A 14477-nucleotide genomic window follows, 5' to 3' on the forward strand; every position below is an offset into this window, starting at 1 on the left:
TTGTAATAATTATATAAAGTAAATGTTACAATAATAGTCACTTACCTTCAATATATTGCAAACATTTGCCCTCGGTCGTCTGAAAGGCTGGTTATGTTCGTGGTCATTAGTTCCATTCCATAATTTGCATGCAGTCAAAGACGGTGCTCACCGGAAACACTAAATCACAAATAAAGCTTTTATAGAATACCCTGCATTTACCATTTATGCGTTTCTATTATGCAACAACGCTCGTAACATTATGATTAACTTAAATGTTGATTCACTAAACAATTACTTATTTGTAAAAGAATTTTATATTTTCGAATAAAAATGCCACTTTTCCGCTTTTTTAGTTCCTTCGAGGCGGCAAATTACATGACTAAAGTTGGTTGCACTTATTCTTCTTCTTGAATTAGCTAAATCATTTTCGAGTTTTACTACGTACTGTACTGATTGGAAAGAATAGTGAAAAGAAAAATGTAAAGAATGTCAACAAAGTGAATGTCAAACGTAAAATGAAATGCCAAAAAACAATCGGCGAGTTTTGCTAGTGCTTTATCAGAATTTTCAGCATTTTTCAGCGCAATTTTTATTTTGCATTACAATTTTCTAAATCAAATTGGAACATAAACAAACTTTTTCTAGCAGTGCGGGTGTGAAGTGCAAGGCTATGTATAATTTTCAAATATTGTCTGCAGAATATTTTTTGTGTTGAATTATTGAGCGCGTGTCAAATAAAAGCAATTAACAGCCGCAAGCAATCGACGGTCTTTTGGTGACATTATTTTCGGTGAATAAAGTTTTTGTAGCTAATTATATGGCTGCTGTAGAAATCTATGCCATCGTTACCTTTTATAAATAATTACTTATAAAACAAGTTAGAAGTGTTACAAACTGTTTATAAACGCTTTTCGACCATTGATCGCCGGTTGTTAGCGCCATCGATTTTGCAACAGCCTCTCTAAGCCAATAACAACAAAACATATGAAGAAAACAATAAATATATACATATAAATAGTTTGTAGCGAATATGGGACATTAAATTGCCGAGTGTCATTATCACTTTATTTGCATCTGCTTAGTGTTTTACCAAACCATTCTATCAATTGTGTTTATTGATGTTTTCTGTAGTCAGCGGCAGCTTAAGTGGTGGTAGCGGTGTTGGTGAAGAGAAGCGTCTTGACGCAATGAACGCTGTTTGTGTTTATGTTTCTACAGCGCAACTAGTGTTGCAATTTGATACCACTGATAGTAACGGTCTTGGTGAGCAACGCATGCTTGACCTTAGCCGACTGTTTGGGCAACTAAGACAACTGCTTTCTTGTGCTGTTTGTGCCCGCCTTCTAAATGATCCGTACGAGCCTTTGAATAATGCGCGTTGCCAACACAATGTGTGTCGATTATGTGTTCGTGGACGAAAAGCACTGCGCCCCTTATGCATCAATTGCAAGGATCTGCAGGATTTTAAAACATATACTGAAAATAAAACTATGCGTTGCCTTCTGCTTTGTTATAAAAGCCTGTGTGAGCATTTATTGTCTTCGAATTTTTACACGCATCTCAGCCGTCAAAAGGCTCACCAAGCGCTGACTTGTAGTGGAGAGAATGTTTTCGGTGTTGCGCCAATGCCACACATGACTACTTGTGGGGATATTATTCAGGAGGGTGCCCGATATGATGATATATTAAACGCTTTTAATGCTGATTTACCACAAATGGGGCCTACAATTAAGTTACAAAATACGCTTCTAACAATACCAGCGGCGGTGACAAGTGTACCGAATCAGTCAACACCAAGTGTTAGTGCTGTAACGCCGTTGGCACCTTTATTAGTGCCTCAAAAAAGGGTTCAAACTCATACCGCTCCTCGGCTATCAACTTCTCCAATAACACCCGCGGCGACATCCAGCAACTCCATAACCTTGTTACCTACACACACTGCTATCATCAAACGGGAACAAACAAACAACCAAGGAAACTCTTCTACACCAAGCAATGCCCACATTCTAATGACATCGAAAGTTAATGTAACAAACCAACAACAGCAGCAGCAACAGGCACACGGTCAATCACATATGTTATATGTTAGGAATATAAAAACAAGCGCCAGTGAATCTAATAATATACAAACACCACATTTATGCGCTACCCAATCAATTGTGGGAACCAGCCATAGTAGCATTGCTTCACTGTCGGCGCCTCCCACGATTACATACGTTGGTCCAAACACACCCGGTATTGTTGTACCGATTGTATCTTCATCCGCCACCACCACTGCACCTTTGACGATAGCGTCAGCTAAGCTACAATCGCTTAAACGTCAACTTGCCCAAGCGCAAGCACGCGGCGGTGCACCAATCAGCATAGCTTCAGCGGTAAAAGCAGCCGGCATTACAAACTCGGATACGAACGCGTCTGTTACTTTTAAAGTATCTGCGGCAGGTATAACCACGACCTCTTCTCTAATCTCTTCGGCAAGCACAGGTGCAGTAGCGTCTCCCACATCGGTTACCAGCTCAACTGCAACTACAACCACTGCCACTATTACATCACAACAAATACGTAATCCACCTTCCATAAAAACGGTGTCCAATGGTTCAGCCATGTACTCTGTTTTATATACCGGCGTCGGGAATAAGATTACTATTAAAAGAAAAACAGACGGTGATGAGGAAAATGGGCAGAGAGTAAGTTTTAATTTTAAATTGTAAGTAAAACACGGTTTTATCAAAATTCATTTGTTTACAGAAGACTGTTGCAACAGCAAACTCGCCTGTATCAACAAGTACATCAGCACCAGCGGCAATTAGCAACTCAGTGGTTACAACACAGCAACAATCTCAAGCGAACAAATTAAACGCGAAGCGAAGAGGTTGCCGATGTGGCAATGCTACCCCAACGCCTGGTAAACTGACATGTTGCGGTCAACGTTGTCCCTGCTATGTGGATTCTAAGTCATGCATTGGTTGCAAATGTCGTGGCTGCCGAAATCCTCATCGACCGGATGGTGGTAAAGTGCGTCCTGTAATACCAGAACTGGCATGTTATGAAATTCAAGTGGCAGATGAAACCCCAAGGTTGAGCCCAAGTGAGTTGCAAGTAGGCACGACGTTGACCACACGTCCGCGCAACACTTCGACGGCAACAACAACATCACCGCAACAACACCCAACTCATCAACAGGCCATAACAATTGTGTCTGAGCAGCAAAGCACTTCATCAAGCGCATTATCGTCACCATCACCATCCATAGCAACGGTAACCTCACAACTGCATTTGACGCCGAATTCCTCATCACCGTCTTCCAAAGGAGCAACGCTAATACCATTCATTAGTTTGCATCCCATTTCGTCGCAGCAGCAACAACAACAACAAACGCAAACGGTCACCACCATCAGTGGTAACCAACACCAAACCAATATGTTGCCTATGGAATCTGTTCTCATACAAAATGCTGAGGGTAAATACCAAGGTGAGCCTAACCCAGCAGCTTGGAAAATTCAATTTGAAAATTGATTTTTATGTCATTTCTTCTTCCTCTTTTCTTTAAATATTAGTTGTAAATGTCGTAACTACGGGACAAGCACACCACCAACACAGCAATTCCAACATCCAGCGAATTCATAGTATACCCCAACTGCAGGTAACTTCATCCGCCAACGGCAATAGTAACCATAGTAACACTTTATTGAGCAACTTGACAACAGTAAATATTCTAACCAACACAAGTACCAGCAATACAACAACATCGCCGTCTACGGCAACGACTAAAAGCTCACACCAAAGTGTGCTGCTGCAACAACAGCCACACTTACAGCAGCACCGCGTACAACAACAGCAACAACAGAAGCATCATCAGCAACAAATACACGGACAACGGCTTGTTTCGTCGCATTTAATCACCACATCCGCCAATAATATGCCAGCATCTGTGACAAGTGGCAAATGTGTAGCAGCCACTTCGTTGCCGCTGCAACTACAACATCATCATCATCAACAACAACAACAGCAGCCACAAATGCACAATAACACACATACACAAAATCAACAAGTAAAACAAAATATTGTTACAATGCGCCCAGCAACGATCAGCAACAACAATATGCACCATACACAAACACTAACCCCAATATTATCATCCTCTGCTACAACAATAACGCTGTCACCAATTATTGTCTCCTCCTCACCTAACACCTTCAAAGCGGAAATGTTTTCTGATTCCATGGAATCAGAATATTTGAACTTCACCACAGGCGCTGTCACGTCAACGACCATGGTGAATAGTGGTAGTAATAACACAAATATGTTATCCACAATTTATAGCCACAGTGGTCTGTCAAATGCGACAACAAGCACCCGCATAACGTCTGTGCCGTCACTGAGTAGTGGCAGTACGGGTAGCGGCAGTGGCAGCGCCAGTCGCATGAGTCTGGGCATGAATATGAATATCACCGGTGCGGGATCACACATAACACCCGCTTTAGTAGAAGTAATAGAAGCGAGTGATATGTAGTTTGACAATAATAACAAAGTAGGCAACTAACTCGGTAAGGCAACTAACTTGGTGAGCGCCCTGATTATAACATAAAGAGTTATAATCTAAAGCAAACTATTAATGAGTAAAACAGGTAACTTCAAGTGTATGAGAGCTTAAATGGCTTAATCTTGTCTAAACGGACCAAAAAGTAAATAATACTGGAAACTTATATACTTGAAAATATTAAAAGCTCAGGCAAATCAAAAACTGGAAGCTATAAAATTTTCATAAAATGTTTTTTTTTTAAATGATGAATGAAGGAAATTTTATTTTGCCAACGTATTTCGAAATATTTTTATAGGGATTTCATGCGCCGTTTTGTCTCAAAAGCGGCTTCTTTAGTGCAATTAGTTATTATGCGTAAATAAATCAAAATCAACTCTTTAATTAGATTGGTGAACGCCACTTTATCAATACGGCTAAAATGTATATTTAGTACAAAACATTTTTTTAATTAGCTTCCCCATTTCCAGTGAAATGTAAAAGTGTCTTTCAACTCGCATGAGTATAAAAAAGGAATTATTTATAAAGATAATTGGAAATTTTAATGCGCAGTGAATTGGTTTGGTGGGACTCGATCAAGTATGTGCAACTAGGCCAAAGCTGTAAGCGAAAAATTATAATTATAACATGCAGTTGTTGTTGTATATATTTATTTATTATTCTTATTTTAATCTTACACTAATATTTCATATTTGAAGTCTGAATCTAGGCAAATTTTTTAATTTGTACTTGTATTGTTAGTAATAGTTCATCAAAAGTTGGGAATCGGGTCAAAAAATAGCTTAATTTTTTGCCAACAAAAATACTCTTTAATATATTTATGCAGTTTAGGTTTCACACATGCAAAATTTGTTTAAAAACTTTTACAGAAATTGCCAAATCTCAGTTTAAAGCACTGCTAGAATTAGTTTTTCATTTTTCATTTTTAATTTATATATTTTTATTTTTCAAAAACATTATACTTGTTATAATGTGAGAGCTCCTAAATCGTTTTGGGCTGCTTCCAACACCAGCTACGTGTCTGTATTTCTGCCTAATTTTAGGCATTGCTTTATGCTTGCAAACAAAACATAAGCAAATAAGCTAGTTGCAATATATTTTATATAAGATGATGATAATGTTGTTGTATTATATACATATATCTATATATACATATACATATATAGGTATATATAAAGTTTTATATTGAATTAGTTCTAAATGGTTTCGAACAAATTGTAAAATAATTTGAATTTTTTGATTATAAATTTGCATAGTTGTAAGTGTAGCGGTAAAAAAAATTATAGGAATCGTAATTAATGTTAAAATAATTTGAATGTTTTAAGGAAACTTCATTGTTTTAATTGTGGAGCATTTTTAATACATTTGTAGTTGGCAGCGGTAATTTTAAATTTGAAAGAAACTCGAAGCATTTTTGAAATGTTAAAATTAAGTTAAAGGTGTATTTAACCAAATCTATCACAGCATTAAACACAAAGCACATACACACACACATACATGTATACACATTAAAAAAGATATTTATATATGTAGGAATAAATGCATACAATATACATATTAATTAGTATGTAATAGTATGTTTGTATGTTAAAATTGATTGTATACTTTTAAATTGAAGTAATTAAGTTTTAAAATGAATCTAAATCGAATTGGGTAATAAATGTAATAAATTATTAAACAAAAACGAATTTATATTATTCAAACGCTGTTAACAGTCAGGTGTCACAGACATGAAAAAATTATAATAAAAAAATATTTTTTGTCAGTTGTTGTTGTAGAACTCTGACAGTCTTTAACCGGATAAAAAAATCTAGATCCGTTCCGGTTACGTAGACCCGACTGTCTTGGTAATGGAATTTTTTGCCAATAAATTACACCGGTCAACAAGAAAGAATTTTTGATTTATGCTCTCATGCTCCAATGCTGATTTTAGACATCGAAAAATACTGGAAATTTTATATTTAGCTCTTACAAGTTTGCTTTTGCCTGACACGAATGGCCCATTTGTCCATATGAATATAAAAGGAATATGAAAAAAGTTTTCTACAAAAGCAAACTTTAATAAAAAAGATTGCTTTCTCTTATTTTTGGTGCATCAGAAACTGAAATTTAATATGGAGAAGAGTTATTGTAAAAGTAAAAACATAGCATCATTAATAAGGTTTCGACTTGAAAGAAATTTGAAAAAAATAAACATTTTAAAAGCTAAAAGGCTATTGATCTAGTTCCAACCGCAGCTCCTCTGGCCATCACTAATCCTTGGAGATGTTTTCATGTCCGAGAACAATATACTTCAATATTTTTAAGAGCAGCTCGAATTATGAATTTATTTATAGTAATCACATTTTGCACGCTGCTATCTTAAACTGAAGCATCTCTTGTTGTTAATCAAAGTTCTTAATCTTAATCTCAGAGCTGAGCTCAAAGCCGCTTCGTTTTCGCTCACTTTCTACACTACCCCACAAGTGCATCTCTAAACGATTCCTCCCTCAGGCTACTATTGATACATGACGCCATTTGTGTACGGAACGTCGTGGCGCGAACAACTCGGCACCTAAACGCCGTTGCCGTTAGAGTGTAATCCATATTATCAGTATTCAAAGACTTGTGTGAATAAGTGAATATTCCTATTTTCGTGGATGCTGTTAAATTTTACTGATAACTTGTTGTTGTTTTCAATTCATAACTAACATGCTTATGAGGCACGCATGGGTCGCGTTATCTTTCGCCTTACTTTTTTGCTTGGATCTCAGTGAGGCGGTTATACGCGATGAGGATGTTGGTAAATAGGCACTACACATACATATAGTCACCCATACATGTTTAGTATATGTGATTAAAAACGCTATTGTATACTTCCACAAGGCACAGAAGAGGAGTCCAACACAGATATTGACTTGACCGGTGACGCAAAGGATGACCATAATGTACGCGTAACCGAGAATCGTTTGGCGGCGCAGCTTTTCGCCGTCATAGAGCATTTCAAGCAAGAAGATCCCGTTGGATTTCCAGGAGCGCCAATACCAGATCCCATGGAGGTGCCGGACATGCGCAAAAGTCTCGGTATGGGCACGTTGAGTATGATGCAGGTGAAAGCGTATGGTTTGTCGAAATTTCGTATTGACACGGTGCAAGCGGATCTGAAGGCGATGAAGGTAAATATAAGAATATATTTTTATTTAGAAAGCTTAGGAATTTTCATGATTTATATTAATTTCTAAATTCAAAACAAAATCTAATTTAATTTAGCTGTGAAACGTTCGCCGCCAATGATAAGATCGAAACGCATTTGAAATTCGTTGATTAGTAGGAAAGAAGACAGTATGTAGACTTAAGTGTGTTTGTTGTTGATAACAGTTGTTTTAAAAGTGTGTAGCGAAAGCAGTGATTCAGCGGTCAGAGCTAAGTTCATAATATGACGCGTTCAAACAACAATTTAAAACAAGAAAAATATTAACCTCAGTTGCACAGGAGCTAGGAAACCATTCACTAATAAAAATGACATTGATTTTGATCGGTCAGTCTATATGGCAGCTACATATGTACATCCAAAAATTGCTTCGGAGATTGTATCGTCACCTTGAAAAATAATCCCTATGCCAAATTTCGTGAAGATATCTTGTCAAATAAGAAGTTTTCCATATATGGGCTGGATTTTGAACGGTCAGTTTGTATGGCAACTATGTGCTATAGTTGTCCGATATAAATAATTTCTTCGGAGATTGTACCGTTACCTTGAGTAATAATTGATGCCATAATTTCGGGAAGATATCTCTTCAAATAAAATAGTTTTCCATACAAGAACTTCATTTTAATCTCTAAGTTTGTATGGCAACTACATATGTGCTATAGCGGTCGGATCTAAATAATTTCTTCGGAGATTGTACCGTTACTTTGAAAAATAATCCATGTCAAATTTCCTGAAGATATTTTGCCACATAAAAAAATTTTCCTTATAAGGACTGGATTTTGGTCGATCAGTTTGTATTGCAGCAATATGTTATAGTGATCCGATCTAAATAATTTCTTCGGAGATTATACAGTTAACATGGAAAATATCCTATGCCAAGTCTCGTGAAGATATTTTGCCACATAAAAAAATTTTCCATATAAAGACTGGATTTTGAACGGTCAGTTTGCAGCTATATGCTATAGTCGTCCGATCTAAATAATTTCTTCGGAGATTGTACCGTATCTGAAAATAAATAATTAAAGATGAAGATAACTCGTTAAATATATATATTTTTTCCCCTTTAATATTGGTACCTGCAAATTTTATTTAATTTCAGGTCGAAGCCGGTATACAATTGGACAAGATGGACGTCCGCGGCAAGTACACGCTGAGCTCACTGTTTACCCGAGCTAATGGACCGTTCACAGTTGTGCTTAAAAATGTCTACGTGAAGGCGAATGCGGCACTAGCTGTCGAAAGAGATGGACATTTAACCACGGAACGCATAAAAATGGATATCACTTTCGGTGATATGTCTATGGATTTCCAGAATTTAGGTTTAGTTGGCAATTTATTTCAAAGCGTTGTCAACTCTGCGCCCACACTCGTCTTCGATGCCATGAAACCGTTCATGCTATCGGAAGCGGATAAGAAATTACGCGAAGAGATAAATGGAAATCTGGAGAAATTCTTAGGTGACCGACTTTTGCCTAATTCAATATCACCGTTAGATATGGCCATAGCCGAGGGTCGAAAGAAAGTACGTGATATGGGTTACGATCCATATCATTTGCCCGACTATAATCGTACGGCTGGCATATTCACCTTTCAGTTGGTGAACTCTTGGATTTGGGGTGTGTCGAGTTTTTATCGCGTTGGCGACATGTCAGTAGCCATGCAGAATAATACAATTAAATTACATTTCCATGTGGGCACACAGGAGATTGCCGGCGAAAGTCATTGGGAAATCGATTTTACTCTCGGATCTCGTACAGGTGTATTCAAATTTTCCGTTCAATATATTCGTGTGACAGTCGAGTTGAGTCAATCACTAGATACGCGTAAGCGACCACAAATCAATGATCTACAAATCGATTTGGGTAATATACAAATACGAAGTGATGGTGCTGGTACTTTGGATTATATTGCGGAGGCTGCCGTCAATATTTTACCCAATTTATTACGCTATCAAATTATGGATATTCTAGAGAACCCTGTGAAGATGCGTATACAGGAGAAATTCGATTCGATTGATGTAGAGAAAGCGATCAAGGAAAACTTTGAAAAGTTCCAAACTATGGGTGATGACTTCTCATTTGACTTTAAGCTGTAAAAGTTAAAATCTCGTCAACCCAGAATGTTCGAATTCTTTAATAAATTTATATGTACATATATAACAAGTGCAACCGTATATTTTATGGTAATAAAATGTTGAATATAAAAAAATATATTGAGTGATCTGATCGATCAGTTTGTGTAGCAGCTACATATACATATGCTAATAAAATCCTATCTCAATAATTTCTTTTGAGATCAGAGCCTTGCATAATATATCCTAAATTTCGTTAAAATATCTCGTCAAAAAAGTTTTCCATACCAGGTCTGGATTCTTATCGATCAGGTTGTATGCAGGATATATACTATAGTGGTCCGATCTGAACAATTTCTTTAGAGATAGTTCGTTGCTTTGGACAATAATCCTTGTTCAATTTTGAGAAAATATCTCGTTAAATACAAAAGTTTTCCATACAAGGATTAGATTTTGTTTGTTCACTTTGCATGGCAACTACATGCTATAGTGGTCTGATCTGATAAATTTCTGCTGAAAATGTACCACTACCTCATACAATAATCCATGTCAAATTTCGTGAAGATATCTCGTCAAATAAACAAGTTTTTCATACTACGACTGAATTCTTATCGACCAGTTTGTATGCCAGATATATGCTATAGTGGTCCGATCTGAACTACTTCTTTGGAGATTGTACCATTACCTTGGAAAATAATCCATGCTAAATTTTGTGAAGATATGTCGACAAATAAAAAAGTCTTCCATACAAGTATTACATTTCAATTGTTCACTTTGTATGGCAGCTACATGCTATAGGGATCCGATCTGTACATCTGTAGCGTTGCCTTGGAAAGTAATCCTTGTCAAGTTTTGTGAAGATATATCGTCCAATAAAAAGTTTCTCATATTAGGACTAAATTTTGATCGTTCAGTTTGAATGGCTGCTATATTGTTATAATTCCATAGAGTTGTAAGAAATTTTTTCTGAATACTATATATGTATATTACGTTTATGCATTTAAGACATTTGTTTCGAATTGGAATAAATATTTAAATAACCATAACGGTAATTAATATCAATACAAGTAAATACCTTAAGATTAAATATTATGCTATTTCGTAGTCACTACGAAATTTATGGATCCTTGACTGAAAAGCACATCAACTGCAGTTTCATGCACGTCTTAACACGTTCCAATATTTCGTCGCTCTTACGCAATTGCTCCGCATTAAGTGGTGGTTTTATAGCCTCCAAGGCTTCGAGGAAATAATTTCTGAAAATTGCAAACAAACAAAATTAAGCAAGAACTCAGAGCAATATGAAACAACAGTAAAAAAAAAACTTACTTTGCCGTTTCGTTTGTATAAAACTTCAAGGCGTCCCTTATCAAGCGTATATCCACATTAGCTTGAATGGCGCCAGTATAGCTAAATTCTTGCACGCAACTCATTAAGCGCGCCAACTCCTCCGAAACGGTAAGCACAATCGGTTCAAGTATGGGACGCAACAATGCCGGCGATATGGTGTATATTTCGGAATAAACACCTACCAAGTTGTCACAGCATTCATGTGCGTATGGACGCAACTTGCCGATCTCCATTTCGTTATCCCATTGAAAGCGCCCCAAATACATTGATGGCTCTATTGTGCCGACCAATGGGTCCACTTTGTGTTCCACATATGCATCCAAGAGATTTGTAAACAACTGATTAACGGAATAACGCGACGTTTCAATTGCCAGCGTCGGCAAGGGGTAACCATATCTAAAATAGAATAATGAAATTATTTGAAATATAGCTTTTGGTTTATTTTTAATGTGTTTGGTACTTGACAAATATATCGCCCACGTGTGGAAAGAAACTCTTGTTGCAATATGCGCAATTGGCGAGACAACAAAGCATACGCTGCTCCCAGGTTATAACACTGGAATTCCAAAAACGCCCAGACATTAATGCGCTCTGCTGTACATTTGGATAGCCAATGAGTTGAGACACGTTGTGAGTTGGTGTCTCTTCGTCGTGTGACTGGTAGGCCAACTCTTCAATAACACCACAGAAGGTGGATAAGAATTCTTGCAAGCGTTGTGAAACTTCCCGCTGACCATCCGATTGTGGTTCCAATAAGTTACCCTCTCTAAAAAATTAAAAAATATATAAAAAAATTTAAGAAAATAATAAAAAAAAATTAAAACAACAAGAGAAAATTTAACAAATTAAAAAAATAACATAAAATAAAATAAATACTAAATACAAAAAAAAAAAAAAAAAATATTTTATTAAAATTAATTTAAAAAAATAATAAAAATATAAAAAAAAATAAAGAAAAATAAAAATATAAAAAAATTAAATAAAAATATAATATTAAATATTAAAAATTAATTTAATTTCAAAAATAATTTTTTTTAGAACTTACCTTATTTCTGGATTCATACAAGCAGTTTGCGCCTCATCTAGCGTCTCCAACAGCAGTTTTTCCAAACAATTGGGCAACATTGTAGCGCCTGGAAAGTCTTCTACGTCCATTTCCCAAGTTTCTTCTTCACCCAACTTCTTACAGCGGTCACTAGCCCGTTTGAACGTTATTGAAAAGCAGAAAATACGTATTTCATCGATTAATTTTTGTATGATGTCCAGCGCCTCAGATGGCAGATCTAAACGTATTAGAGTGGCGTAGGTGATGCGCGTATAACGCAAGCACTGCGATATCCATGGTAGAAACTGATGCGTGGCCGATGATGAACCGATGGGCCAAGCCAAACCTGTCGTTTGACGCAGCGCACGCAAATCTGAAGCAATTAGCACGGCGACACGCAAGTAGGCGCAGAATTTTTCAATGGCATTTAAAATCATACGCTGCAGAATAAATGTATAAATTCAAACGTATGCTATTAAAATCACTTTAGTATACCTTGAAATCACCTGGCTTAGGATCGTGTGCACCACGTAGCTCTCCAGTAAAATATAACTGCCCTAAGCGCCATAAATCGGGTAATTGCGATGCTGCGATATCACAAATTTCTTCACAGAACAGCACACGGCTATGTGGCTGATTGGAACTATCGCGGTTCTTAGATTCTAAAATAATCAATATATTAAATAAGCGCATTTAACAGTTAATTAAATAGCTTACTTTCTTGTCCACCGGCGTCCTTAGATGCATACTGTTCAAAAGTTTGCTTAAATGTGTATTCCAAATACTTTGCACGCGCTTCAATGGCATCCCAAGCGGGATCAACATTACGTATGCGGTCACCAATACTCGTACCGCTTTGTTGTACCTGACGATGATTATACTTAAGTCATTATTAACAAATTATATAAATATTGCTTGCTTACCTCAAGACTGGTTAATGCCTTTATTAGTTTCTTTTGCTGTTCCACGCTTTGTGGCATCTTGACTACTTTTTCATGCAACTGTTTTCGTATCTGTAGAATGCGCTGATCCACCTCCTCAAGTACACGTCGAAACATCTGAAAATGGCAACATAATAAATATGTTAAACAGTATAAAAGTAAAATATTTATCACAGCTTACTGGTATTTCGGTTTTTCCAAACAAATTCTTGGCGCGTGCATAATCATTTACAACAATATCATATTCGCCAGCCTCTGCACGTCGTTCAACCGAATTCGGTAAGCAAAATAAAAATTTATGACGCGATAGCGCAAAGAGAACTGCGCGGGTGGAATCTGCTTTTTCCTTGCGCAGTAGTACTTCCGTGAAGATATTTTTTGATTCAGATATGGAATCTATCGAATTCCAATTAGAAGTATTATTATGTTCCATTCCAAATAAAAAATATGTGAAAAGTCAATACTTACTCTCTATTGAGTTCTCCAGCACATTTAGCGGCTCTGTACCGAAAATTCGTGTGTCCTCTTGCAACTTGTCTTTTATATTCATCAGTGTATCTAATTGATCAATCACAGAGCCCGCATTTGATTTTAAAAATGATAACTGACCCTCTTTTTGACTCTCCACTTTTCGCTTTAAATATGCTAGACCAGCTTTTAAGTCCTCAAAAGAGGTAGCCAAGTGGTTTTCGAGCAAAAACCATGATGGTGAAAAGTTCTCTTGCGATAAGTCACCACTTGCTTCAGGAAATAAGTCACGCAAGTCTTCTGGTATTTTTTGTTCATTGCCTTCAATGGATAAACCCAGTGGGTCTTCTTGCGTCAACACCGATTGTGCCAGAGTACGACGACCCCATGCAAAATTTTGCGATGGTGATTCTTCTATCCATACTGCCGACTCTTTCAAAGGACCTATCGTTTCGTGATAAGCGCGAAATTGCACTGTGGATGAGCCTTCACCACCACTAATTGTTGTGACAATAATGTCCCCTTTGCCCTTTGCGGGGCCTGTGCGTGCAATTATTTTATTTGCCGATTTCCATTCGGCTGACAGCAAGCAATCAGAACCGCAAATCTTCAGACCTTAGATATAGGGCGTTAACAAAAATGGATATTACACGTAGCATGGTGTAGCTTACCTATGAGATCAGTAGCTCTGGTGCCCAAGAACTCTCCACGTATTATAACACGAGTTCCTGGAGGACCCTCCTTTGGTGAAAGACCAGTTACGACCGGTTGAGGAGCCATTCAAAATCTCAGAGGCCTAAATATTATTAAATGAATTGTTAATTGAGTATAGTAATTTTCAAATGTCAGCCAAAAACTTCACAACGTAAACAAATGATATCGGCAATGTT

General features: G+C 36.9%; 3 protein-coding genes across 3 annotated transcripts; 2 read left to right on the forward strand and 1 right to left on the reverse strand.

The window, feature by feature from the left end:
* The first annotated feature begins 529 nt into the window (after nt 1-529).
* Nucleotides 530-6764, forward strand: LOC120767701 (putative GPI-anchored protein pfl2). Its single transcript, XM_040093898.1, has 3 exons — nt 530-2669; nt 2731-3454; nt 3540-6764. The coding sequence occupies exons 1-3, from the start codon at nt 1101-1103 to the stop codon at nt 4493-4495; spliced, it is 3249 nt and encodes a 1082-aa protein (XP_039949832.1). The 5' UTR covers nt 530-1100; the 3' UTR covers nt 4496-6764.
* Nucleotides 6765-6926: 162 nt separating this feature from the next.
* Nucleotides 6927-9922, forward strand: LOC120767702. Its single transcript, XM_040093899.1, has 3 exons — nt 6927-7304; nt 7388-7677; nt 8812-9922. Exons 1-3 carry the CDS (start codon nt 7214-7216, stop codon nt 9805-9807), a joined length of 1377 nt encoding a protein of 458 aa, XP_039949833.1. The 5' UTR covers nt 6927-7213; the 3' UTR covers nt 9808-9922.
* A 685-nt stretch (nt 9923-10607) lies between these two features.
* On the reverse strand, nt 10608-14439 carry LOC120768655 (exocyst complex component 2). The gene is made up of 10 exons (XM_040095430.1): nt 14259-14439; nt 13588-14202; nt 13301-13515; nt 13102-13236; nt 12896-13043; nt 12674-12840; nt 12179-12618; nt 11594-11899; nt 11113-11529; nt 10608-11039 (listed from the first exon to the last, which is right to left on the reverse strand). Exons 1-10 carry the CDS (start codon nt 14365-14367, stop codon nt 10901-10903), a joined length of 2691 nt encoding a protein of 896 aa, XP_039951364.1. The 5' UTR covers nt 14368-14439; the 3' UTR covers nt 10608-10900.
* Between the last annotated feature and the right edge of the window lie 38 nt (nt 14440-14477).

This window comes from Bactrocera tryoni, chromosome 2 (genome assembly GCF_016617805.1).
Source record: "Bactrocera tryoni isolate S06 chromosome 2, CSIRO_BtryS06_freeze2, whole genome shotgun sequence".
In the NCBI taxonomy this organism is placed as follows: Eukaryota; Metazoa; Arthropoda; class Insecta; order Diptera; family Tephritidae; genus Bactrocera; species Bactrocera tryoni.

Excerpts from the sequence above, each read along its gene's own strand:
- LOC120767701 (XM_040093898.1), top strand. The coding sequence starts at position 1,101 with ATGTTTTCTGTAGTCAGCGGCAGCTTAAGTGGTGGTAGCGGTGTTGGT. Across the intron at positions 2,670-2,730 it reads ATGAGGAAAATGGGCAGAGA|AAGACTGTTGCAACAGCAAA; the intron begins GTAAGTTTTAAT and ends ATTTGTTTACAG. Across the intron at positions 3,455-3,539 it reads TGCTGAGGGTAAATACCAAG|TTGTAAATGTCGTAACTACG; the intron begins GTGAGCCTAACC and ends TTTAAATATTAG.
- LOC120767702 (XM_040093899.1), top strand. The coding sequence starts at position 7,214 with ATGCTTATGAGGCACGCATGGGTCGCGTTATCTTTCGCCTTACTTTTT. Across the intron at positions 7,305-7,387 it reads TATACGCGATGAGGATGTTG|GCACAGAAGAGGAGTCCAAC; the intron begins GTAAATAGGCAC and ends TACTTCCACAAG. Across the intron at positions 7,678-8,811 it reads CGGATCTGAAGGCGATGAAG|GTCGAAGCCGGTATACAATT; the intron begins GTAAATATAAGA and ends ATTTAATTTCAG.
- LOC120768655 (XM_040095430.1), bottom strand. The coding sequence starts at position 14,367 with ATGGCTCCTCAACCGGTCGTAACTGGTCTTTCACCAAAGGAGGGTCCT. Across the intron at positions 13,044-13,101 it reads AGGCATTAACCAGTCTTGAG|GTACAACAAAGCGGTACGAG; the intron begins GTAAGCAAGCAA and ends AATCATCGTCAG. Across the intron at positions 11,530-11,593 it reads GTGGGCGATATATTTGTCAA|ATATGGTTACCCCTTGCCGA; the intron begins GTACCAAACACA and ends ATTCTATTTTAG.